The 26,568-nt window shown below is 47.7% G+C and overlaps 2 protein-coding genes and 1 non-coding gene across 5 annotated transcripts in view; 1 reads left to right on the forward strand and 2 right to left on the reverse strand.

Annotated features, from left to right (window-relative positions):
• UBE2R2 (ubiquitin conjugating enzyme E2 R2) overlaps positions 1 to 5,632 on the forward strand; it is a 100,622-nt gene extending 94,990 nt beyond the window's left edge. Inside the window, exon 5 of the mRNA XM_068973671.1 lies at positions 2,436 to 5,632. Within this exon, the coding sequence (XP_068829772.1) occupies positions 2,436 to 2,655 (220 nt within the window). The 3' untranslated portion in view covers positions 2,656 to 5,632. The remainder of the gene's footprint in view (positions 1 to 2,435) is intronic.
• Positions 5,633 to 6,905: 1,273 nt separating this feature from the next.
• Positions 6,906 to 26,568, reverse strand: part of UBAP2 (ubiquitin associated protein 2) — a 115,691-nt gene continuing 96,028 nt past the window's right edge. For all 3 annotated transcript variants that reach the window (XM_068973928.1, XM_068973927.1, XM_068973929.1), the window contains 14 exons: positions 24,578 to 24,791; positions 20,351 to 20,390; positions 18,050 to 18,233; positions 17,094 to 17,163; positions 12,625 to 12,820; positions 12,012 to 12,103; positions 11,717 to 11,764; positions 9,318 to 9,396; positions 8,893 to 9,098; positions 8,559 to 8,658; positions 8,368 to 8,475; positions 8,145 to 8,212; positions 7,871 to 8,062; positions 6,906 to 7,775 (listed from right to left, as the gene is read on the reverse strand). In XM_068973928.1, coding sequence (XP_068830029.1) covers positions 7,680 to 7,775; positions 7,871 to 8,062; positions 8,145 to 8,212; positions 8,368 to 8,475; positions 8,559 to 8,658; positions 8,893 to 9,098; positions 9,318 to 9,396; positions 11,717 to 11,764; positions 12,012 to 12,103; positions 12,625 to 12,820; positions 17,094 to 17,163; positions 18,050 to 18,233; positions 20,351 to 20,390; positions 24,578 to 24,791 — 1,693 coding nt within the window. In that variant the 3' untranslated portion in view covers positions 6,906 to 7,679. The remainder of the gene's footprint in view (positions 7,776 to 7,870; positions 8,063 to 8,144; positions 8,213 to 8,367; positions 8,476 to 8,558; positions 8,659 to 8,892; positions 9,099 to 9,317; positions 9,397 to 11,716; positions 11,765 to 12,011; positions 12,104 to 12,624; positions 12,821 to 17,093; positions 17,164 to 18,049; positions 18,234 to 20,350; positions 20,391 to 24,577; positions 24,792 to 26,568) is intronic.
• LOC138081583 (small nucleolar RNA SNORD121A) lies at positions 18,884 to 18,966 on the reverse strand. Its single transcript, XR_011145038.1, has one exon. It is a non-coding gene; the product is annotated as a small nucleolar RNA SNORD121A (small nucleolar RNA).

Below are 26,568 nucleotides of genomic sequence, written 5' to 3' on the forward strand. Positions count from 1 at the left end.
CACAGCAACTTCTTCTAAGAATCATCCTCGCCTTCTCTAACTCCCTTACCCTACAATTGTTATCAGCAACTGCAGTACATGATTTAACAGAACGGAGTAAGAATCATGCCATGCCTCATATGACCTTTTATAAGTTAACTTTATTTATTTATTTATTTATTTATTTATTTATTTATTTATTTAACTACCCCGGGTCTTAGTTATGGCATGCGGGATCTTTAGTTGCAGCCTGTGGGATCTTAGTTCCCAAACCAGGGATCAAACCCACATCCCCTGCACTGAAAGTGTGAAGTCTTCACTGCTAGACCACCAGGGAAGCCCCTATCAGTTAACTTTTGAAGGTCTTTAATTTTCCCGTCTGGAGAAGGAAAAAAAAGGTAGATGGTATTAGGCTCAGCCATTCATTTCTAGTTATATCCTGCAAAAGGTTTTCCTAACAGTACTTAAGGATTGGTAGAGCCCCAGGGACAATCCCAGCCCATTCTGTGTATAGGAATTTTAGTAAGCACTAGAATTTAAAAGTCCCTCTCTGTAAATCTAGTTGGCACAATATTATGTGATTTTTTTTTTAAATGCATGTCATCTGACAGCTGAATAAGTTATCTGTAAATCACCTTCAGACCCTCTCTCTAATTCACAGTCATTTAATGAAATTACGAGGATAGAATCTGGGCATCTGTATTTTGTTTTTACCAGCCACTTCGGTGACTGGTTTATACCAAAGATTGAAGATAACTAGTGTAAGTAGTAAGAAGTTGAGTGTGGAAGTGGACTGAGGATTTGAAAATGGGAATTCTTCATAAAATTGTCAGATGGAAGTCTAATGTTCATGGGAAGGTTGGATGTCAGGCACAATCTTTTTCCTTAATGGAATTCATACTTCTGTTTGTAAACAAATGACTGTGTAATAGGATAAGTGCAACTACAGAACCATAAACAAGATACAGTGGAAGGAATATATAATATGTTCCTAGGAGAGAGAATACATCTTAACCAAGAATTTTTCAGAGAGAGGGAGAAACATGTTTACTAAAACACAGGTGTATGACAGCATGACATGTCAAGAGAATCATAAATTCTAATTTGAGAATTGATGGGAAATTAAGAAAGGCATCAGGTCTTAAAAGACAGTGAAGTCAGAAGGTGATAGAGTGTCACTTAAAGACTTTGTGTGAAAGGATAATCCTATTTGAGTTCCAAAGGAAAGTGATTGACCAAGAGACCAGCTGAGATCTGAGGAGGCTGAGATGAAGACGAAACTGATGAAGTGACAAACAAGGATGAGAAAACAGATTTGAAAATATTTAGGACTTTGAAGTAAGGAGCTGCGAGAAGAAAGATGGGAGAAACTGACCATGGAGGAGGATGGCAACAGACCAGACAGATGAAGACTTGCTGCGTTAGGATTCCATCAGGACGGAGAAGGGTATAGCGCTCCGAAGAGAAGTCTAGGCTGGACCCTGATGATTTGAGTGCTGTCAGTATGAAGGGTTAGAACCATGGGAATGGATAATGTGGTCCCAGGAGAAGATTGTGAGAAGAGAGATTCAAGCCTGAAAGCCTCAACACCAGCATGCAAGGCAACAAGATCAACCAAGAGGAGTCTAATTAAAAGGAAGACGGGGAGAATAGTGGTTTGATGTTTTAAGTTCAGTTTCTCTAACCCCTTGAGGGATCAAATTTTCATTCTTGTGAAGGAAACAACCTTCATGCATTCATACAATCAGTATTTGTCGCACAGCTGTGTATGACAGACTGCACTCTAAGCAGCAGGGGAACAGAATTAACTAAGATAGACAAGGTCTTTGCTCACATTCAGGGGTGAGAATGACAGAAAAGTGAACAAGTGAGGACGTAGGATAATATGAAGGAATGACAAGATGGCTTCTTTTCTGTCAGAACAAGCCTCCTCTCAGGTGGCATATGTTCATAAGTTCTTATGTGTAGGGCAGGACAACTGATCCACACAGAAAAACTAGGTGTGTTTGAAGGTACTAAAAAATACCCCAGAGGGGTCTGAATGTTTTGGAATTGGAGAAAGCAGTGAAGTGGTAGGCAGGTGGATCATGTAAGACTTTGAATTTAACATGAGATACTTGGATTTTACTCTGAGTAGGAGGATTATTGAGTTGTTGGGGCCTGTATTCTAGGTTTAGTTTGAGACCAACTGGAAAAAAAAATGTGAGATGATCTCCAGTTAACCAGTATTTGAGATCCATGGCTTCAAACACCCTTCAGAAGGGTCATTATTAAGTGTCCTTCAGACGGGTACCTGATGGGCTAGAACTTTTGGTATAGTAGAGGGTATTTGTCGAAGATGCTTTTAAGTAGATAGGTTCTAAAGTTCAAAAACCCAAGTCACAAAGATTTTTGGATTATTTTGGCCAATTATAAATCCATGTTCCAGAGACTTACATAAATTATCCTCTCTTCAGGAAACAGGTGTCAGCCACTAAAGCCGAAGCAGAAAAGGATGGAGTGAAGGTCCCTACGACCCTGGCGGAATACTGCATCAAAACTAAAGTGCCTTCCAATGACAACAGCTCAGATTTGCTTTATGACGACTTGTACGACGATGACATTGATGATGAAGATGAGGAGGAGGAAGATGCCGACTGTTACGATGATGATGATTCTGGAAATGAGGAGTCGTGACGTGCTCCTTCAAGGCCCCTGTACTGCCCTGCCGTCTCAGGCCAAAGGGAGGGGAGCAAGTGGGGACCTAGCAGTGGCCCCTCGGCAAAAAGCTATTACGGGGGTGGGGAAAACAAACACGGCTCCTGCTGACTCCCCTTATGGATCTCAGTTTGCTCCTTTTTATGGACCTCTTAATGGAGAGAAAGTAATCCTCCACAGAATGTCTGAATTCTTGCATTCTTTACCCTTCCATCACTGTATTGATTCTTTTTTTTTCTTTTCCTTTCTTTAAATCCAAACTCTTCCTCACTTCGTCTCTACAAAGCGTTCACAGCAAAACACGTTTGGTCCGTTTTTAGATTCTTGAAGAATTAGTCTTTCACCAAGACATTTAATGTGTGTAAAGCTGGGAACCCATTGGGAGTTCACAAGTGCTGCATATGCTGGGTAGCAAAAGAAAACAACCACAAAACCCCCAGAAAACAAACTTTTTTTTTTTAAGCAGATTTGCCAAGGTTTAGCTGCTCATTTACGTGTGTGTGCATTTGTTCAGCCCCATGATGGTGAGTTTTGTTTCTTAAGGCTGGGGTACAGTGGGCGTCAGGGACTTTGTTCTGAACCTGAGACATGTTCCTAAGGGCACAGAACTGTTCAGCCTCCAGGAAATCCTCCTCACACAGAAGAGAGGAATCAGATTTTGTTTTTTGAAATTGGGATCTAAAGCCTGAAATAAATATTCATACTTTACATAGAACTGATTGCTATTTATTTTGAAGGCAGAGTTATTTTTGCCCCCCAGGGAGTGGGGAGAGAGTGGGGGGTTTAGCGTGAGTGTGTGGAGACTTAGTGATGGGAACAAAGATTTTAAATCACTATGCCAGTTTTGGTTGATGCTGCTGGGGGAAAGTCAAACTGCTGGTGACCACTGTTGGGAGAGACAACATCTGTTTCATATATGTAACATGACCTTTCCCTGAAAGATACACTCTCACGAGCATTTTTCTTTTTAAGTAGCGAGGTTTTAATTACTCAGTATTAATACTAGGTGCATGTGTTTAAGATTTTGGTTTTCATTGAGCTGCTTATACTGATAGTGGTAACTGTGGATATATGTGAGACCTGAGTGACTGGTTCCTGCTTTCCTCACTGGGTGTGACCCCGACTTTTGTCTTTTGATGTACTCGGGCTGCGGAGTGCAAGCAGCAGCTGTGCATGGAGCTTTCCCCTGAGCTGCTTTGTCTCTTCTGGCAGGGCCAGGGGAGTTGGCTGCAGGCAGTGTCCAGGCAACGCTCGATCTTCCTGCCGCACAGTTGCTGCAGCTTTGATTCCCCTTGTGCCTATCGTGTGTTACTTCAATCAATATCAAGTTCCATCAGCCTTCACCAACCAGGGACTTCTGTACGTGGCGATGATTTTTGTTTCTTGTGGGGGCGGGCCAGTGCCTAAGAGGGCAGTGTTCTTATCAGTGGGAAAAATACCGCTATAAACTTACTTCAGATCCCTGTGCGCTAGCATCAACTCTTTTTCTTCAGATCCTACAGCTCAGAAAGAACAAAAGGGTTGATGAGGGACAGGGGTAGGATGGATCCTAGGACAGAGTAAGTGATGCTTAGGTCCTTAGTTCCTCCTTCCTTTCTGATCTCAGGGTTTTCATTCGCTCTTCAGACTCTCCAAACATGTGCTGACTAATTCCCAGCAGCCCTCTTTGGAATCTTAGGTTTGGTCTAGTATTAAATCGGGAATGTTAAACGTGCTAAGGTTCATATGGGACAATGTTGAGCCTGGTCCCAGAATCTGTCCAAACTCCGTGGGGCTACCTGCACCTCTGAATCAACAACTGTGGTCAGATTCAGAAAATAAAGCAGCTCTCCTGTGATGGAACAGTGATGTTGAAAGTAGCTTTTTACGCCCCACATGTACTCCCACCCTCCACTACTAGACACACACACACACACACACACACCCCACACACACACGTTTACAGCCAGTAGCTTGGTCTTACTCTTGGAACCCTAAAACTAAGCCTTCCCCTTCCTGCTGAAGCATTTCTCTCCCAGCGCAGGCCAGACAGACACTTTGGCATTGTGGGAGGTGCTGTCCCATTAGGCCCTGTGGCCTCTGTTGCACATTGACTCAGGGAGCCAGAGAGCCAGGTGGAGGTTGTACCTCTCAGCCCTTTGGGGTTTTACTTTTGAGGGTTAGGTTTGCCTCTGATGAGCGTACAATCAATTCTAGAAAAGACTGGGGTGTGTGTTGATTTGCTAGAATTGCTAGAAGGTGGACGTTCGGATAGCTCTGACTTGTAAACCCAGGTGCTGGTTCCAGAGCTCTGTAACGACACAGGAGACTTTGAGCACGTGCTTGCTTTTGGGAGTGGAGATCTTAGGCTCAAGCCACAACCTTGGGAGTACAGTTGTGCTGTTTGGTGTAACATGAATTCAGAAACCACCCTGCAGTTTGAGGTTCCTTCAGACTGTAGCGGAGGCCTCTGAATGCTCTTCAGGTCTGTCTGTGAGGCTGGGTGGACAAAGTGTATCATCGTGATTTTGTCGTTGCTTCTCACAGTCTTCCCCACTTTCACATCATTCCAGAGTTCTTTTCTGTTAGCCAAACTTTTTTGTAGTCCCTTCTTCTTTCCTGGTAATTACCTGCTTCTTTATTTGCTGGTTTCCTTATGTTTGGAAAATACATAGTAAGTGATTGAAGGGGAAAATGTGTAGTTCTCCACTGAAAATTAACCCTCCACCCCACCCCACCCCCATCCTGATTTTAAAAAAAAGGTTTACATTTACAAAGATTCAGATGCAATTTTCAACTCTTCTGAAACCAGCAGGACACACCTGACTTTAATAGTTTTCTTAGCTGAAATTGTAGATGTTTTTCTTCAGTTTAACTTATGAGAAAAGATTATCTGATGCATTTTGTGTTCAACTTCCCCTTTAGTGATTTATTTTTGTCTTTTTCTGCCCATCTGTCTACTAATAAAATGTGAAATAAAATATACCTGTATTGCTACTTCCCCATGGAATGACCCTTTTTTTTGTGTTAAAAGGTGGTCTTAATACTTCCTATGTTCCCAGTTTATATACAGGACTCAGCTGAAAATTTTTTAAAAAACAAATCCTTACTAGTTTAAGAAAGGTTACAAGAAAGACAAAGCCATTTGTTAACCTTAATTCTGAAATAGGGCACAATCTGCTGGTACAAGTAGGTCGGTGGACTGATGGACAGGTGCTCCACTGCCCTCCTTAGGCAAGGTTTTTGTTTTTCTTGTTACTTGTCATCTTAACTTCCTGCTGTTAATCAGTGATTAGGAGGCAGTAGGTGCCATGATAGTGGTAAGTTTCAATTGTGGACACTTAACCTTTTTTTAAGCCAGCCAGCAGTGCTCAACATATCTGACCTCTTAATTTTAGAGGTCAAAAGCAGCGAAAATGAGGACTGTGCCCCAGGCTGGTTCCGTCCAGCATGCTGACCTGAAATGAGATGCTATAATCTAATGCTCTGGGCAGCACCTCAGGGCCCTGAACTAGCTGCCAGGTTGCACTACATCTGTGCCTCGACAAGCATGGAGATTTGCCTCCTGGCAAGAGACGTGGATGTTTTATGGCCCCAGTTCCTTCTGCACTGGTGGCCTGAAATCAAGAAGGAGGAGCTTAAGGGAAGTCAGAATCCTGGCCTCAGGTGAATAGTTCCTTGGGACCTTCTAGAGCAATTTAGCTCAGGACCCACTTACCTACTTCACAGCACCTTGACTCACTTGTTACAGTTATCAGTCAAGATGGCATTTGGCTGATGAAAAGCAAAGGACAGAGTTTAACTATTCAAACTTAAACTCTCTCACAGGCCTAGAACTGTGTTCTCAGCTCTTACCTTTGGTTGGGAAAGAAATTACCCTGCTTGTCCCCTAGGTCTGTTACAGAGTTGCAAGAAAAGCAAAGGTAACGGGCAATGTCTGCTATGTCAGTGAGGTTAGCTACCAATGTCTGCTAGGTTAGCTACCTTGTCAGCTGTATCCTTTACCTTTGCCATCTCCCTGAATGCTGACTGGAGCAATAGAAGGGCCCAGCAAAGCAAAGAATACCCAAATACCCACTGAAGCCCTGATGACCTATTACCAGAAGATGTGAGTTCTGCTTCAACCCTGTGAAGTCCAGGGTACCTGGCACTGTAATAAAGACGCCTCTGCCCTGACCCCTTCCTTCAGTCACACCATACAAGAGACCAAACATGCTCTCAGAACTTTATTAGGTGGAGTTTGGGCAAACGAGAAAACCTCCAGAATAGTCACCCTCCTGGTTCAGGACAACTGGAATAGAGGAGCCTTTGCTGAAGATGTGCTTTCATTTTGGTGAGAGCACATCTGATTTTTTTTTAAAGGGGGGAGCTGACTGGCTGAATATCTGAGCGCAAATTCAGAATTAAGAATGGTCAGCCAGAGGAAAGCAAGTGTGGGGACAAGACCAGACGCCCCTGCTCTCTGTGGAGACAAATAGGTGCCACTTTCATGTTGGGTGGGGGATATATCTCTGCTATTCCCAGATCAAGATTTGGAGAGAGGGGAACATGACAAATGACAAAAGGACCAGTTTCTCAAAATGTGAGGGAGAAAGTAATTACACAGGGACAAAAACTCAAATAATGGTTTACAAGGGAGCGAGATAAATCGTGATTCTTCATTGGTGCCTGACCCTAGTACCCAAACTGCCCTAAGCCAGCCCCTCCAGACACTGCCCGTGCAGAGGGGCTATGGAGAAGGCCTGAGGCAAAGGGGAGGGGGCACTGCTTTTGCTACAGCAAGAAGGGGCTTCAGTGGGGAGAGTAGCAGCTGCTCCCCACTCCCCTAAGACTTGTATCACATTTACAAATACGTACATAAATACATTACATACAATAGCGAGTCTGGGAGGCAGGCTCCCCCAGAGAGGCTCGGCTGACACAGTTACATGTCTCAGGAATTCTAGGAAAGGGCGCCGGGCTCCCAGAGAAATGGGCTCCATGTGTTTTCTCCTGCCCAGGGGAAGCCCGCCCCGCTTCAGGGTTCAGTTTGTCCAGTATGGAGAGTTGCCGTAGGCAGGTTTGGAGGCTTGTGACTTGGGCTGCAGTGAGCTAGGCTGGTTGCGCTGACCGGAGCCGCTCTGAGGAGGAGAGAAGGTGGTCAAGGCTGCAGTGGACCACCATCACCCCCGCCTGGGTGCGCAGGGCCAGGTAGCCACTGCCTCCGACAGCTCACCTGAGCATCCTGCGGGAGGTGGTGGTGCAGCAGCTGCGAGGGAGGCTGCTGGTGTGCGGGCAGGATGTGCAGGAACGGCGGGGGCGCGTACCCAGGCGCTGCTCCGGGGGCCAGGGGCCCGGTGGAGCCCAAGGCCGAGGGCAGGCTGAATGGGGGTGGAGTCCCTGCATGAAATCCCTGCTTGTCAAATGTCTGCAGGGCAGAGAGACAACAGTGAGGGCCAGCCGGGCGGCACCTGCCCCAGCCTGGCCCCCCAGCGCCAGGCCCCGCTCACCTGAGTCTTGTTGTAGACAGACCCAGTCATATCAGGAAGGCCAGAGGTGCTCGAAGTCGCCGACACTCCTGGAAGGAAAAGCGGTGGGTGGTTCCCATGGCAGCAGGGCCTAGCTCCGGTCTCCCCCACCTCCAGAGGCCCTCTGGGGTGGCCTCGCCTGAGGAGTCAGGGTGGGAGACAACTGCTTTGGGCCTCAGTCCCGGATGGAAGGGAGTGATGCTACCTTTGCCAGGCCCAGAGCCTGCAGCCTTGTTCTGTGTCTGTGATGATCCACCATAGCCACCCTTGCTGTAGTCTCCGGCTGCAGTGCCGGGGGTCAGGTCGTCATAACCTAGCATGGCAGGGACAAGAGGCGTGTGTGAGCTCGGTGAGCCAGTCCTGCCCGTGCCTCTCTGGGCTGGGAGCGCCCCTCACCTGTGCCATAGCTGTGCTGGCCGTAACCGCTGGCCTGCTGGAAAGGGGTGCTGGGGGTGCTGAGGCTCACACCATGCTGCTTAGCTGAAGCCGGAGGGACCTGGGTGAGGGAAAAGCAGCAGAGGCATTAGTGGAGAACAGAGTGAGGGGAGCAGGTGGCACAACCACCAGGAACGTGTCTTTACTAGTGCCACACCCGCTAGGTCTCCAAGCAGATGAAACAGGAACCCCAGCCTTGACCCATTCTTCAAGGCCAGGTGAGCCCGAGTGGGGACCTGTCCCCCCTCCCTGCTTCTGCTCCCTGGAGCTGGAGGAACACCCCACCGATACTCACAAACATGGTGGGCCCATACTGGAAGGCACTGGGCACGCCTGTGTAGTAGGGGAGGCCAGTGTAGCTGTAGCCAGGCGGCAGGGCGGGACTCAGAAAGGGCTGCTGAGCTGTGTGGTGGGCCTGGGACTGGCTCTGCTGTGGCTGAGCCAGGGTGGTGGGGGGTGCAGGGGACGCAGAGTCACCTCGGCCAAACTTGGTGACATCACCTAGGGGAACAGGGGCACTGATGCAGTCCCCACCCCTCATCCCAGCAGGAGGAAAAAGTCAGACAGGCCCCTGCAAATAGGAACAGGGCTGGCTGCTGGCTCAACAACAGGAAGCTGGCAGGTCTCTGCAGCTCTTCCATTTGTTTCCAGGCTCGGGGGATGGGCCACAGGCCAGTCCTTTGAGCAGCCCCTACTCCTAACCCCCTGAAGAAGACTAACCTGAATACGGGTTACTAGTGAGGCTCCCATCTCGACTGGCGAGGGCTGGGGGTGTAGCGAAAGGGATCCCATAGTATTCCTAGGAGAGACCAGAGGCTCGATCAGCGGAATGGCCTCACCCATTCCTAGGACTGATGGCCCTGCAGGCAGCTGGGTGCTCCAGGGAAGGCCACGTTCCTGACTGGACCACCAGAGGGCAGCACTCGGGAAATAAAAACAAATGGTGCCCTTCAGAGTTGTGGCAGCCACACAGCACGCAGACTCACTGACCAGTCCCTCAGCCTTCCCCGGCAGAGCCACTGGATCCCAATCACACAACATGATCCTGGGCTGAAGATGCTGTGGATTTCCTGGGAGATTTCCTGGCAATAAAGCCAGTGGATCCAGAGGAGGGTGTGGGTGCTTTTCCGGGACACTGCTGCCCATGAGGAAAGCAGGAGGGCTTTCCCTCAGCTCAGAGGCCCCAGGTGCAGAATGTCGAGGACTGGCAAAGCCCTGGGTGTTAAGGGTCAGGGCAGGCCTCCCCTTCTCCACAGGGCTTCACTGTGTCTCATCTCTGCGCACACACTTCTCCGAGCTCTTGTGCAGTGTCCGGGCTGTTAGGGTAGAGGGCTGGTCTCTCCTAGCTCAGGACTGACGTGTGCCTGCCTGTAATTGCTGCCCTGACCTGTTAAACCCTTGGGGCTCCTCCTCCCCCTCAGGTTTCTACTTGTCCAGGTAACTTTCCTAGCTGTCCCTTAGAGTCCCTCTCACTGGAGAAGGCACTGAATTTATTTGGCCCGTGACCCTCAGCAGCATCCACCTGTGACATAAAATGGCTGAGAGGAGGGGGTGCTAGGAAAGCACAGCTGGTACGGTTCAAGTGGGGACAGGCCTGCAGGAAACCCAGGAGGCGGTGCTCTTTCACAGAAGAAAACCCGAAGATGGAAACGAGCAAAAACACACCAGAGCCTAGGAAACGACCAAGGGGAAAGAGATCTCTACCTCGCAAGACAGGCTTACAAGTGATTTCTTCTAAGGCACAAAAAGATGAATGGAGTATGAAGCAGGACGACTCCCGGGCCTAGAATCCCACCAAGCCACTCTGAGGGGCCCGACCCAGCACCACACACAGACTCGTCTTTCAGAACCAGCTCTCACGTTCCATCCCTGAGGCCCTGGGGCTGCAAGGTTTCCTGAGTGTCAGGAGGACCTGGGCCGCGTTTCCTAGTTTCCCTGCGAAGCCCTAGGGCTTAAGGCATCCCCAGAAACCCGAAGTTCTGTTTTACACCATAGAAATCTGCCAGGACATCCTCAATACCTTTCTGGGCCCTCTGGGGATGTGGGCAGAAAGCCCCAAAGGCCCTCAGGCAGTAGCATGGGTTTGCAGTGGCTGCTGGTTTGCACACTGGGGAAGAGCAGCCCAGCTCCAAGCCTCGGGAAATACTCCAGCAGATGAAAGAGTCTCCCAAGAGAAACAAGCTTCAGCCACTGGGCCCGGTGCCCACAGCTCCCTGAGCTCTCTGCGGTCAGCCCAGAGCAGGCAACACTACTTGTGGAGGCCACCTCACCCTGCACAGAGTGTCGGGGTTGGGGGGCAGGGGGCACTCCACTCCAGTCTTCAGTCTGACAAAGGACACCTCACCTTCACTTGGGGAAAAGGAAAGCCCGTGCCCAACAGAGCTGACATCAGTGTCCAGATAGCATTACTCCCTGACAACGCGACAGATGCCCAGACCGCTGAGAATGAGCAGGAGTCTGCTCAGCAGCAGACCAAGAAGGGGGCGGCAGGACAGGAGCCTGCAGGCTGTCCAGGCAGGGCGCATGCCTCCTCATGTCCTGCTCCTGCACTGGGTCCTATTCATTCGGCCACATCCCAGAGAAGGCCCAGTGCCTCATCCTGGGAGCAAGGGCCGAGATAGACAGGCAACACTGACCTCAGAGTGAGGCTGCAGCAATCAGAGAGATCCCAGGGCCAGCAATCTTACAAACAGATGGCAGGCTAAACCTGGAAGGGCCCTTTGCTCCAGCCACTCACTCCAAAGAACGACGCTGCCATCACCAATGGCCACTGCAGAAGCTAGACACTAGATGGCACTCTGAAGGACAGGACTTTATAAAAAGCCTAGGGACAGACAAGTAACCCCATATCCTGGTCGGTTGTTTTGTTTTTAATGGGGGGAGGCTTAAGGGGAGAGAAGGACCCACATTTGCTAGAGGCACTGCCTACTGAGGCCCAGGTCCCAAAGAACTTCAAGGTGCCCAGACTATAGCTGCTCCAGGCACCACCATCACAGCAGCTTTCCCGGCTGAGGTGCTGAGGGAGTCCTCAGGCGGGACGTGTCCCGAGGGCCAGCCAGCAGGTGGGGTACGTGAGACTCAGAGCCTGAAGCCCCCAGCCTCCCCCAAACCCCACTCACCATTGGCAGCCGTGACTGCAGCATCTGGAGCTCGTCATAGCCGTAAATCTGCATGGGGACACAAAAGCTGTAAGAGGCCACAGGCCATCCCATATGGGGCCAAAAACAAGGCTGGAGGTGGAGGACACATGCAGGAAGGAGACGGGGACGAGCTGCTGTGGGCAGACGCCCCACCTTGACTGAGTCCAGCTAGAGAAAGGCCCAGGGTCTGAGGGCAGAGCTGCCCTCAGGGACAACGGGGGCAACTCAAGACCCCCCAAGGCCAGCTGGGCTGAGGGAAGCCGGGAGCGCTCACCGGGTAGGCAGGAAGCAGTCCTCCGGGGCCCACGAGGTACTGGTTGTGCAGCAGGGGAGGCACCCCCTGAGGCAGGTTAGGGGGCGCTTTGCCTATAGGGCAAAAATCAAATGGAGTAACATGGCCCCCACATGAGTACAATTCCTCAGCTTCTGGGGCATAGCAGAACGCAGCAGACTGGGTAGCCCCAGGACAGGGACAGGCTAGGCCGCAGGGGGTGAGCTGCTGGCAAACCACTGTCGGCTGGGCCCACGCAGCCTGCCCAGGTCTAGCTGATGGGCAGTCACACAAAGTGACCAGGAGCAGCCCATGAGAGCTGCCCCCTCATCTCAGCTGCAGGGATGAGTGAGGACAGGAAAGAATGGACCGCTACAAGCAGAAAGGCTGCCGGAAATCCTGTCCAGGGAGCATCCTCCCCCGCAAAACTGATTTCACCATCAGCCAGGATCTGGCCCCCACCCCAATCCCAGCTCTGGAAGAACCAGGCCTCAGGAGGTCAATGGGACAGAAAAGAACCCCACAGGGGCTGAGCCGGACACAGCTGTGCGCTTTCAATGCCTGTGAACCCCCATGGCTGCCCACCGGGGCCTCCTCCCAGGCCACGGGGACACACCTGAGGTCATCAAAGGCACAGCCCTGGCGCTGCTGCTGGGGGCACTCCCGGGGGCACTGCCCAGGCACAGGCTGTTGACCGTGTTCATGCCGCTCGGCAAGCTGAGCCCTGAGGACACGGCGCTCGAGGCGGAAGTTGCTGCCGTTGAGAAGGTGGCCGAGGGCTGTAGGGAAGGGGCGCTGTCCACGCTGGCGTGCTGGCAAAACAGAAAAGCCAGGGCACATGGATCTAGGGGCAGAGCAGAGAATGCACGAGGACTGGCCTGGGCTGTGGGCCCATGGCCTCAGGCTGACCTGTGTGCTCGCCTTGGCCCCTCACTGAAGCCATAGGGACACAATTGGTCAGCTGAGTATCAAGACCACCACAACTGAGATTTATGACCAAAAATCGTCCTAAAAATCACTCAAGTTGCTCATGCTCTGGTAACTGAAACAGGCACAGAAACCTCAAGTAAACCTTAGTTTATAGATGAACACAGAGAATCTCAATAGGAGGTGAAAACCCACCTCATAAAATATCAGGAGAATGGAGCCCGGGGCCACAGCAGCCCAGCCCAAGGCAAGGCCTCCTGGGCACTCTGACTTGAAGCCGCAGGTGGCCTTTGCTCCAGCATGTGAGGATATTCTCTAGGTCCTCAGGGTCTATACCAGAAAGGGCATGGCCCTGCCCTAGGCCTTCCTGAGAAGAGCCACCAAGGAAAGAAGGGCAAAGCCCAGCGAAAGCTTTGAAGAGCCTGAGCGCCAAGTACCAAGGTGGCAGGGAGGGTTTTGAGGGTTGAGAGGAAGCTAGACGAGATATACCTAGTTAGGCAAAGTGAGGGCCGAAGACAGAAGAAAAGGCTCTGTAAGACTGAACATGTGCACCACAAAGAAGCTGGGAAACTGACGCGAAGCTGAAGAACGGGAAAGACCAGGAGAAAGGACAGCGTGCACTGTCTTCCAGGGCCCAGATGACTGTGCAGGTCCCAGCCCCACAGGCTGCCCTGCCCGCCTAGGCAGTCGCAACCAGATCCGGTTCAGCAAGTGCAGACTCCGAAAATTCTGGTCTCCCAGGGCTCCCCAGGGCTCCTGCCCCTTCTACCGAGATGGAGAGACAGACCAGCGAGAGAAGGGCCCAGAGTGGAGCTGAGGCGCCCACTACCCACACCTCACGATCCCCTGCACAGAGCCCAGCTTCCATCCAAGGACACCAGCCAGAGTCAGAAACAGCTCTGACCACTGCACTGTGATGTCACTGGCCACCCAACCTTTCAACCACAGGATTAAAAAAAAAAAACTGGCAGTGTGGGGAGTAGGGGGAATCCATAGGCACTCAGGAGTCATCCAGAAAGCCTCTCCTGCCTTGAGTGGGCCCTGAAAGGGTCCCTAAATCTGCCCTTCCACCTCTCGAATCTGTGAAGAAGACAGGCTGCTGGCCCGCTTAGTCCATGTGATGGGGCCGTCACTCAGCTCTCCAGATGGGCCCAGGAGAGCACAGCTGACCACACCTTCCCTAGACCACGAAAGGTAGGAGAAAAGACGAGATCCTTTACAAAGTGGGAGAGATCTGGCTCTGACAGATTATGATATACATGACTATTTAAAAATCAAAACTGTTTCTAAAACAACAAACCTAGGAAAAATATTTGCACTTCCCATCACAAAGGGCTACTTACTAGTCTCCCAACTATAGAAATAAATACCAAAACTGGACATAAAAATGTAAACATCTCAACCAAAAGGAAATTTAATGGTTTACCAATGTATAAAATAGATGGCTCAAGCTCTTTCAGTTAAACACTATACTGACAGGTCATTTTTCTATTAACATATTAGAAAAATACAAATATTTGGTAACATCATTTTGGGAGGCAGTGGAGAAAGAGGACACTTCACTGTTTGCCAATGAGAGGTAAAGTGGGTTGAAATCACTATGCAGAGTAATATGATAAATGCCCAGCAATGCCACCTCGGAGTCTATCCTGCAGACACAGCATGTGCAGAAGGCTGTACACCACTGTCTGCACAGGTACATCTCATGTTCTTGTGCTTTGCAAGTACTGCGTTTCCTACAAAGTGAAGGTCCAAGGCAACTGGGGGGTCAAGCAAGTCTACTGGTGCCAATTTTCCAACAGCGCTGGCTTACTTTTCGTCTCTGTGTCACATTTTGGTAATTCTCACAATATTTCAAAACTTTTCATAATATTTGTTATGATGATCAATGACCTGTGATGTTACAAATGCAGAAAGATTACAGCCTGCTCGAAGGCTCAGGTGATGGCCAGCATTTTTAGCTAATGTATTTATTAACTAAGATATATATATTGGGGGACTTCCTTGGCAGTCTGCTGGTGAAAACCCCCATGCTTCCACTGCAGGGGTCATGGGTTGGATCCCTGGTTGGGGAATTAAGATCCTGCATACCACAGGATCAGCAAGGGAAAAAGAAAAATATGTTGTATTTTTTAGACATAATGTTATTGCAGCAAGGCAAAAAGAAAAAAAGATAAATATGTTGTATTTTTTAGAGGCAAAAAGAAAAAAGATAAATATATTGTATTTTTTAGACATATCATTATTGCACACGTAATAGACTAGAGTGTGAACAAAACTTCTATGCACTAAAAAAATCAAAAGATTTCTGTGACCGACTCTCCCACATTATTCACTTTATAGCAGTGGTCTAAAACCAAACCCGCAGTATTTCTGGGATATCAAAACTGAAAATGGCCCTCAAGTTCCATCAGAGGAGGACTACCACATAATGCAATGCAGCAGAGCTGTGAAAAAAGAACAAAGAACTCTGATCCAACACAGAAACCTAAAGATACACTGTTGAGTGAGGGGAAAAGATACAGGAAACTGTATAGAACGTTCCCATTTACATGACAGGACAAGGCAAAGAGCAGAAAGGGAAATGACTGTGTATGCATTTGATAGGTTAAGAAAACAAACTCTAGAAGATCAAGAAAATAATAGGAAAAGGGGCAAAACCAAGTAGAAAAGACAAAAACTTTTCAGTGTGTGTCTTTTATGTCTTTTGTTATTGAGTCTTGTGACTCAGTGACCACCTTAGCAACTACACAGCGAGTTCTGGTTGTGGCCACTGGGACCGTATGACACGGTTCCTGCTAAGACAGTGCAGCGGACCATGAGATGGGAGCCCAGGATGGGAGGTCAGCGCTCCAGGGCTCACAAAGGGGACATCTCAGGGCCAAATACAGGGTATAGGTGGTGGGCAGGCAGCTTACTCCAAGGACAGAGACAGTCACACCAACCTCTGCTAGGAAGACAGTGATCTGTGTGTTTCAAGCAAAGAATTATGTATAAACCAATTTCACTTAAGCTAGAATAGGAATGCCACAATGTTGGCCAGATACTGATGAAAGACAGGACTGAACCTTTCCCACCACTTCATTCTATAGCAAAAGATTTGACTTCTTCAGAAGAAACTAATTTGCCAATTTCCCAACTGCCCTATTCACCTGGGCCCAAAACTTCCCTCCCTGCTTGAAGACCACCTACTCCTACCTTGTGGAAGCCTGCTGTCTCCTGGGAGGGGGCACTTGGTTCTTTCCTGGCACCTTTCCTTCCATGTTCCAGTCTCTTCCAGCTTTTGGAACTGTCTCCACCCCCTACGCTGCCTCATCCCATGGTCTAGACTGAGCCGAGACCATGCTCCCGGCTCCAAGCTTAGATGCCAAGACTTCAGTAGCCATGATCCAGGGTCACCCTTCAGCACATCAGGACCTCCCAGCCGGACCCCGCCTGCACTTCTGTTCTTGCCCCTCCACACATGTTTCTGCAACAGGACTTTCCCAAAGCCCCCACCCCTGAGCTGGAGAAGACGGCCTGGGCTGGCAGGAGTGAAGGCCCCATGACCACACACACTGGATGCGGTAACACTGGCTGGACCATCGGTCCGTCTCAAAGACACACAGACTCTTCCTTTCCCTTCACACACTCTCCCTACAATGGACTTCACAAAGTACCAGAGTATTCTCCAGAAGCACTGCTCTCGATAAAACTGGACTTTCAGCACAGCCCAGTCCACAGGGTCACGGAGAGTCAGACATGACTGAGAACACACGCAACAGGTGCCAAGCAGAAGTTAGCAACAAGTCGACTTTCCTCTAATAAAGCTTGCAAAGACCCCAACATAAGAAGCCCCAGAAAATAAAACCAACCCTGCCAGGCAGAAAGGTCTCCTAGAATGAACAGTGAATTCTGGGGAACAAATCCACCACCTGACAGCCCTGCCCATCGCATCAGGTCTGGAGAGCCGATTTCACCACAGAGGCGTGAACCACATGTCCTCCGTGGGGCCTAGGAAATTATCTGTTCAAACCACGAACCAAGATGAGACAGCACAGCCAAGTGATTAGAGTATCCAGATAATCAGATTCACAACTACAGCCTCCTCCAACCCTGCCCATGCCTAGGCTCCAAGCTGGCTAAGAAGGGAGTGGGTGGGGAAGCAGGAACACTTACTGTGTGGGATGTGCTGGCGGAGAGCGGCATGTGCGTGGAGGCGAGGCTGCTCTGGTGGCTGGAGAGGGAGCTGGAAAACAAGACGGCGCCACGTGTCCACCACGGCCCTCCATACCAGGGGCCGCTTGGCCAGACAGGCTACCCACGAGCTCGCCTTGTCTCCCCACGGGAAGGCCTGGCTGGACACCCTTCATTCCACATCACCTCAGACAGGTGTTCCGTGGTTAGAAATGACCTAAAGGCTTGCTCACTCGCCATGAGGATCCAGGACATCCTTCCCTGGGAACCTACAGAGCCCGCTTCAGGCAGCTCTAACCATCTGCTCTGAGACTGTAAATGGTAAGAACAGGATTGTACTAAAAACAGTCAGCCTTGGAGACCTCCTTAAATCTGTGTGTGTGGGAAGAAAGTTCCTACGTCGGCCCCGAACACCAGAGCTTGAATGCCCATCAAATGCAGAATCCAAGAAGCCTGGCTTCTGCTCCAGGCTGCATGAGGCAAGAGGAGAATTCTGCTCAGAAGGTAGGTGAAGACCCACCAGTCCAGTCCTCCCATGCCTGTGTTGATCACACATCTTTGAACCCACAGCAAGTGCCACACAAGAGACCTGCTCAGAAATCCCCTAGCACTTTCACCCCACATCACAGTGATGGGGCCCAGAATGTGGGGCAGGGGCGAGGCATGGGGCCCTCTCCTGAGGGCTGAAGAGGAGCAGAAGCGACCCTTTGACCCCACCCCATCCCCAAAGACCCAGGGCTGTGTGACAGCAGAGGCATTACAGGCCGGCAAGGCTTTCACACCCGGCGCCTGAGACCCCAGCCCTGCCACACAGCATCACTGCAAACGGCCAGGACGACAGGCAGGGGCACGTGGGCTCTGTCCATGGACACAGCCATCCAGAAGCTCCAGGACTTGGCCTTGGTGCCTCGGACTCTGGGTCCCTGTTGTCCCCGTACCTGCTGAGCTGAGAGAGGGGACTGCTGGACAGGTCCCCAGGCTGGGAGAGAGAGGGCAGAGTGGCAGTGTGCTGGGATGCAGGGGGCAGAAGCGGAGTGCAGGAGGTGGTGCTGGGCAAGGAGGCCACAGATGGGAGGGCAGAAGGAGGGTCTGTTGTCTTTGGAGCTGGAACGGATGAAGTAGCTGTAAGAAACAGATCAGTTTAGCTCTAGAACCAACAGTGAGTATCGGAGAAATGCTCAATGTTTTGTGACAGGCTGGCTGGGTTGTGACACACACACAGTGACACCCCAGGGGACAATGCATGAGTAGGCTGCAGGCAGGCCCTGCCCTGTCTGCTGTGATGGTGGGAAGGATGGTTGGAACACAGGCCCCAGGCGAGGAGGGAGATACATCTTTACCATCACACACAGCCCCAATGTGCAGGTCAAATCCTCCCGACTAAAGGAACCTGACCCTGAGCTACACCCAGACACGGAAAGAGGCTCAGAGACTGACAAATACGGTCACAACATGAACACAACAAGGGACAGTGACCACGTGGTGGGGGACCCACCCAGGGGTTAGGTCTGCTTCTATCAAATGAGTATCACAGCAGGCTGACCTTGGGAAAGTTCATTGCCAGTAGAGGGGAGCAAGGGGCTGAGAGTCCTCTCCAGGGTACATACAATGGAGAATCACATACACCTAAAACCTGAGGAAGACACCCCTGCCCTCCACGGCTACTTCCAAAAGTGAGCATTTTCTTTGCACACACTTCAACAGAACAGACGTTAGAGCACATAAATGCACGCATTAGGCTTTCAGAAGAATAAGAATGCAATCAATCCCAACTGCAGGAAAGACTCAGTTTTCGTGCCTCCACACATACAACTCAGATATGTGCTTGGAAATAAAGCATCATTGTCTTCTGCAGTTAGGAGGGGGCAGCACCTTGCTTCGGGAGGCCCTGAGAGTCCAGGGGTTATGAGCTAGTCTCCGAAAGGGAGGACAGCTCGACAGCCAGCACGGGCAGTGACAGAGCAACACTGGGCATGCTCAGTTCTTAGAGTGTCCTCACACCCAAGGCTTGTCACTGGCAGGCCTTCCCAAATGGCACCTGTTCTTCCAGAAATCAGATAAAGACACCACAGATGTCCCCGGCCCAAAACTCACCTCCCTGGGTGTTGGATCACATCAATGACAGGTTCATAAAAAGTGTGTGGTGAATTGAGTGTGACGGGTGTGTGTGTGTGTGTGTGTGTGTGTGTGTGTGTGTGTGAGAGAGAGAGAGAGAGAGAAAGAAAGAGAGATGGTTGGAGAAGAGGACATGGCAGATAAAAACCTACCTAAAATGCACACTGTTTTATGGACATCTCACATCTCATTATCTCACTTGAAATCTCCAAATAAAATCTGTTAGTAAACCTCTGTGTGTTCTCGACCCCACACCTGGGCCAAAGAAACTTTCCACCACAGATTAAGTAATTCACACTTCCTGTGACATCTAGTGTTCTTAGATGTACCCTTATCTGTTGCTCTGGTGGTCCCTCAACAGCAAATCCAACTCTGGGTAAATCAATGTGTCATTTCAATTCCAACTGAGGCCCATTCCTGGTCTGGCAAAATTCCACAGCCACCCTCCCCCAAATTTCTAAATAAAAAGAGGGTCTTTCTGGCTTCCATACCCAATAGATATCCATTTGCTTCACTGAATGATCGATGAAAATCGGTTTCATTTTAGATTATGACCATAATCGTTGATAAAGAAGCCAAGAACAAAGGGAACAACTAATGGGAATTCACCTACATTAACACCTACATTAACTGAGCTATACTAGATTTGGTGGGCTCTCCCTCCATTTCTCCCAAGTATTTATAGTGAGCAACATTTTCTCTCTCTCATGAACCAGCATGCAATTTCTGCTTTAAACATCTTTCACATTACTGAAGTGAAAGCCCTCTGAAACTTCCTGGAATCTGGGCCTCTGAGAAAAGCATATTTTAAATCCAACCTACACACCACACTTGGGATGCAGTCTTAAAGACAGCAGAATGATACAAGACCCCCTTCTTCCTGTAGATATATTTCTAGTAATACCATCACCTACAGTCTGGTCACAGGGCCTCTTTAGCTCAACTCTAAACTGAAAGAAATGTTGCCAATGATGAGTCAGAGATAGCTATCAGGAAAGATGGAAAAGGACTACTTTTGCAGAATTAGCCATTGGCCAATCATTTTCCCCACCACATCAGCTATGCTCTTTTTCTGTCTGTGGTTTCCACCAGCCACAACAAGAATAGTTAGCTCATATACTTACTGTCTACTGTCTGCTGACTTCGACTACCACCATGTCCATTCTATAAGAAAGAGAAAATAAAGTAAGTAAACCCTCCATCGAATGACAACCTAAGTTGGGATTTAACCACAAACATATGAAGATTATGAATTTAGCAAAGAACTATGACCTGTTTTATTTTGTTTCTTAAGAAAAGGAGAGGCAATACAACAAATTCTTAATAAATCCCCAAACTGGTTATTTAAGGAAGTAATAAGAATAAAAAATAAGACCAAAAGCACAGGAAGCAATGAAACAGTCCTAAAAATTATTAAGCCATAGGCAAGACTTGGGAACTCTCACTATATTGAAATCACCACAAGCCTTTCTATCTAATGGACATTCTGTCTCCTGAGTATCCCACATACTAGAAAGTAAGTGTTTCCAAATTATAATGAAGGTAACTTTCATGCAAGGAATTATCATATTTTATATCATTCAATTGGTCTCAGTTAACCATGAAGCACTTCCCTAGAACTTTCAAACAGAAGGAGGCATCCTCACAAAGAAAACTTTACTTCCACAGATGGGGTGTGGAGACCCGGCAGAGAGACTGAGGGCTTCGCTGGTGGCTCATTGGTAAAGGGCCACTCCTGCCAAGGCAGAAGATACAGGGTTGAGTCGATCCAGGAAGACCCCACATGCAGTAGAGCAACTAAGCCCATGTGCCACATTTACTGAGCCAGTGCTCTAGAGCCTGGGAGGCAACTACTAAAGCTCATGTGCCCAGAAGCCTGTGCTCAGAAACAAGAGAAGCCACGGCAGTGAGAAGCCCGTGCGTCCCAACTAGAGAGAGGCCCCTGCTCGCCAAAACTAGAGAAAAGCTTCTGTGGCAGTGAAGTCCCAGCACAGCCAATCAATTAAAAAATAAAGTTATTATTTAAAAAAAAACAGTAACTGACAGTGGAGACTACAGGGCTCAGACAGGCTCTGGATGGGACAAGGAAGCTGAGGAGATGATCTTCTCAGAACAGAAATTCAGTACACTTTCTTTTCATAAAATCCTACATACATTTTATTCTTAAAACAATTTGAGATTATTTACAAGAAATGTAGACAATAAAACAGAACTGCTAGGGAAAAAAACAAAGCACAACAAGAGCTCAAAGACTCAGAGAAGGGAACATCAGTACAAAGGGCACATGGAGAGCAGACAAAGCTCCGTCATTCTGCCTTCCTCTCAACAATGGCTCACCACTCGGTACGTATACACACGTGACATCAAGCATATTCCTCCAAGACAGCACAAAACCGACATACAAAGTCTTCTTAAAACTATACCAGGGCTTCCCTAGTGGCTCAGTGGTAGAGTATCCACCTATCAATGCAGGAAACATGGGTCCAATCCCTGATCTAGGAAGATCCCACATGCCTTGGAGCAACTAACCCCATACCCCAAAACTATAAATTAAGCCTGTGCTCTAGAGCCTGAGAGCCACAACTACTGAAGTCCCCATGCCTTAGAGCCTATGCCCTGCAACAAGACAAGCCACCATGAGAAAACGGTACACCACAACAAGATAAAGTCCTTGCAGCAAGGAAGACCCAGAGAGCTGAAAAATCTCACTAGACACAAAGAGAGGAAAAGAAGAATGAAACAGCTGCCATCACATCTTGGGAACATTTCATCTAGAAAATCATTTTTAAAATACAAACCCTGGACCACACGTAAAAATAGATAGCCACTGGGAATTTGTTGTATGACGTGGGAAGCTCAAACTGCTGCTCTGTGACAACCTAGAGGGGTGGGATGGGGTGGGAGGTGGGAGGGAGTTTCAAGAGGGAGGGGATATATGTGTATGTAAAAGTGAAAGTGTTAGTCCTTCAGTTGTGTCCAACTCTTTGCAACCCCATGGACTGTCCCCTCCAGGCTCCTCTGTCCATGGAATTCTCTAGCAAGAATACTAGAGTGGGTTGCCATTCCCTTCTCCAGACGATGTTCCCGACCCAGAGACTGAATGTGGGTCTCCTGCATTGCAGGCAGATTCCTTCCATCTGAGCCACCAGGGAAGCCCCAGGCTGACTTGTTGATGTATGGCAGAAACCAACACAAAATTATAAAGCAATTATACTCAAATTTTAAATAAATAAACCTTAAAAAAAAATACAAACATTCGAACAGTAAGGTCCCACTGTGTATCACAGTGAACCATGTTCCATATCTTATAACCTACAATGGAAAGGAATCTGAAAAAGAATATACACATATAACTGAATCACTTTGCTGTACATGTGAAACTAACACAACATTGTAAATTAACTACAATTAATTTAAATTAACTAAATTAATTAAATAACTTCGAATTTAAAACTATTAAAAACAGAAACAAAAATTTCACAAGCAATGGACAAACTGATACAATAAAGAAGCCATGTTATTTGGGATGAAGGAAATTCTAGGCAGAAGCATGCTGGGAACAAAAATAACATCAAATGATCAAAAGAGATCAGAAATCTGGTTCAATTAGCTGAGCAAGAAATGAGTTGAACAGTGATATGGACAACAAGAACAAGAGGTCAACTTAGAGTTGGAACTGAGATGTCGTGCAGATGACAGAGATTTAACAGAGATTTAAAGAAATGGTCTGATTTATGTCTTACACACTAAAGACCAGCACTTTCCAAGGGAACAGAATATTCTGCAATAGTGGAAATACTGTCTGTCTGTACTTGGCTGTCTACTATAGTGACTGACCAACCATATCTAGACAACATTTAAATCGTGGTGTGTCAGAGGAGCTGAACTTTTAATTGTATATTTAATTTAAACTACCACATGTGGCTATCATGCTGGAAGTCACAAAAATAAACTTCTTCTTATACAATATATATCGAAAACACATGGCTTTTTAAAAAAGTATCAATCCAGAAAGAGAAATACAGGTGGAAAATGAGAGCAGCAAGATTTTATACAGTAGAAAGCAGATGCCAGATAGTAACTGACTTAGCTGACCTGGTAAAGCCAAATCCTAAGCAAGTAGTTGAGAAAACCAGAAAACCACTCAACTTATATCCAAGAACCATACCAAGCAACTCAGTACTAATATATATCACATAACTTTGGAACTGGGTGTCAAGGCAGGGCTAAATGTTAGAGAATTTTTTAAACTCTGCACAGAAGGGTGAACGCCCCCTTCCACCTTCTCCCACAGGCTCTAAACTTCATCAATGAATATTTAATGGCAGCCTTCTCTTCACACTAGGCTTTTAAAACACTGACAGACAGGTATAGGTCCTACAGGGAAGAGACTGGAAGAAGAGTCCCTGAAGAATCCAAATAAACCCAACAGGAAAGGCCCATAGGGCTGATGAACGAGCTTCCACCCCTACAGAAACGGCCAACCACACTGTCCCTCACTGAAGCCGATGTCCAACAACCTACCCCTATAGACAGTTTTAGTGTTAAGTGGGTACAATAGACAGAGAAGGCAATGGCAACCCACTCCAGTACTCTCGCCTGGAAAATCCCATGGACGGAGGAGCCTGGTGGGCTGCAGTCCATGAGGTTGCTAAGAGCTGGGCACAACTGAGCGACTTCACTTTCATGGAGAAGGAAATGGCAACCCACTCCAGTGTTCTTGCCTGGAGAATCCCAGGAACAGAGAAGCCTAGTGGGCTGCCATCTATGGGGTCGCACAGAGTCAGACACGACTGAAGCAACTTAGCAGTAGCAGCAGGGCACAATAGATTCATCAAACATTTGAGGAAAACATCCAACATGAAAGATGGAAAAGAAAGGGAGGAAAAAACTCTTAAGTCAATACATGCAAATATTTCCTCATAATCTTAGAAGGAAACTTAAGAAAAAAAAATGTATCCAAATGTCTGCTACGGCAATTCAACTGTTTCTATTATTTCCATGTTCTCAGCACTCTAAAGTAGCTCTCAGTAGTAATGCCTGAATGTCTGCCTTACAGGACAGTGAAACATTAGACTAGAGTCCCTACCCACCCCACCGAAACCACTGCACAACTCAGAGTGTATCCTACACTATCCGTATACCAGGCGTCTGGGGCCATTCACACAATCCCTGTGTATGGGTGCGTGAAACACAGGTTTCAAACGAGATGGCCACAAACTATATATATGGATTCTTCTCAAAAGGTTAGCCGATTTCTAAAATGAAATTTTCTAAAAGGAAATTTCCCAAACTACATATCAAGCTCCAACTGGAATTTCCTGTGAGAGTAAACCTGAAAAACCACTTGCCGTGATGGTTCCTGGAGCTGACTCCGACGGACTCACAGAGCTTTGGTATGCGATCCTGTTATGCACAGAACTCTGGTCGTAGGAGGAAGACGTGGTTACTGGACTAGTGGAGCTCAAAGAGGAGCTGGTCAGACTGGACGAGGTAATGACGGAAGTTGTGTAGGTGGAGTTCTGTACTGCACTGGTCATTGGTAGGGAGGTATTCAAAGAATCACTACAGAGAATAAGACATGAGACATAAATCTGTGTCACTTCACTGTTTTCATGAGGCAGAACGATGTCATCTCGTCATATTTTAAATTAAATAAACATCTCTGTAACTATAAAGTTTACACTGCTGCGCCATTCATATCAGGCAAATGAAGATTAAAAGAACAATTAACCCCTCCTCCCCAACTAGAGCAACCTAATTTGACAGTTCAAAACTGGAAAAAAGAGTATGTCAGAAGACTGTATACTGTCACCCTGCTAATTTCACTTATATACAGAGTACATCACGCAAAACAATGGGTCAGACAAAGCTCAAGCTGGAATCAAGATTGCTGGGAGAGAGATCAACAACCTCAGATATGCAGATAATATCACCCTAAGGGCAGAACATGAAGAGGAACTTAAGAGCCTCTTGATGAGTGAAAAATCAGGCATAAAACTCAACATTCGAAAAACTTTGAATGTTCAAAAAGATACAGCATCCGGTCCCATCACTTCATGGCAAACAGAAAGGGGAAAAGTGGAAACAGTGGCAGATGTTCTTTTCCTGGGTTCTAAAATCACTGCAGACAGTGACTTCAGCCATGAAATTAAAAGATATATGCTTCTTGGAAGAAAAGCTATGAAAAACCTAGACAGCATATTAAAAGCAGAGATATCACTGCCAACAAAGGTCCATATAGTCAAAGCTATGGTTTTTCCAGTAGTCATGTATGGATGTGAGAGTTGGACCATAAGAGTAAGAGCTGGTGCTCAGCTGGACTGAGCACCGAAGAACTGATGCTTTTCAACTGTGGTGTTAAGACTATTACGAGTCCCTTGGACAGCAAGGAGATCAACCATTCATTCAATCCTAAAGGAAATCAACTCTGAATATTCTATTGGATGGACTAATGTTGAAGCTCCAATACTTTGGCCACTCAATGCAAAAAGCTGACTCACTGGAAAAGACCCTGATGCTGGGAAAGACTGAAGGCCAAAGAAGGGAGCAGCAGAGGATGAGATGGTGAGATAGCATCACTGACTCAACGGACACGAATGTGAGCAAACTCTGAGAGACAGTAAAGGACAAAGAAGCCTCACATGCTGCAGTCCATGGGTTGTGGAGTCGGACACGACTTAGAGATTGAACAAGTTTAACTAATAGGCAGCATGACATTATTAAGAATTGTTAAGAAACTTTAAGGAATCTAAATGTTCTGAGTCTGTCCTTAGAAAGGGAACTCAAGCAAATATCAGATTTTGGCTCTAGAAGGTAAAAAATGTAGTAAAATAAAATCTAAAATCTGAGATTCCTCTATTTATAAAATATTCCATTGAAAGAAAATAAGTGTTAGCAAAGATGTATACACACTGCACCGCTCATAGATTACTGGTAGGAATTTAAGTATTTCAGCCACTAGGGCGAAAGTCTGATAGATCCTCAAATGGTTAAATTCAAGAGTTATCAAAGGATCCAGCAATTCCCAGGTACAGATCCAAAGCAAATGAAAGCACACAAAACTTAACTGAATTTTCACATTAGTATGATTCATAACAGCCAAAAAGTGGATGTAACCCAAATATCTAGTGAGTGGATAAACAAAATGTGATGTACCTACACAATGAAATACTATTTGGAAAACAAAATGCACACACTATAAAATGGATGAACCTAGAAAACACTATGCTAAATGAAAGAAGTCAGAACCAAAAGGCCACTTACTGCGTTTCCCTAGTTATATGCAATCCCACATCAGGCAAATCAGGAGACAAATTAATGGTTTTCAAGGGATGGAGTG

Source organism: Capricornis sumatraensis, chromosome 6 (assembly GCF_032405125.1).
Source record: "Capricornis sumatraensis isolate serow.1 chromosome 6, serow.2, whole genome shotgun sequence".
In the NCBI taxonomy this organism is placed as follows: domain Eukaryota; kingdom Metazoa; phylum Chordata; class Mammalia; order Artiodactyla; family Bovidae; genus Capricornis; species Capricornis sumatraensis.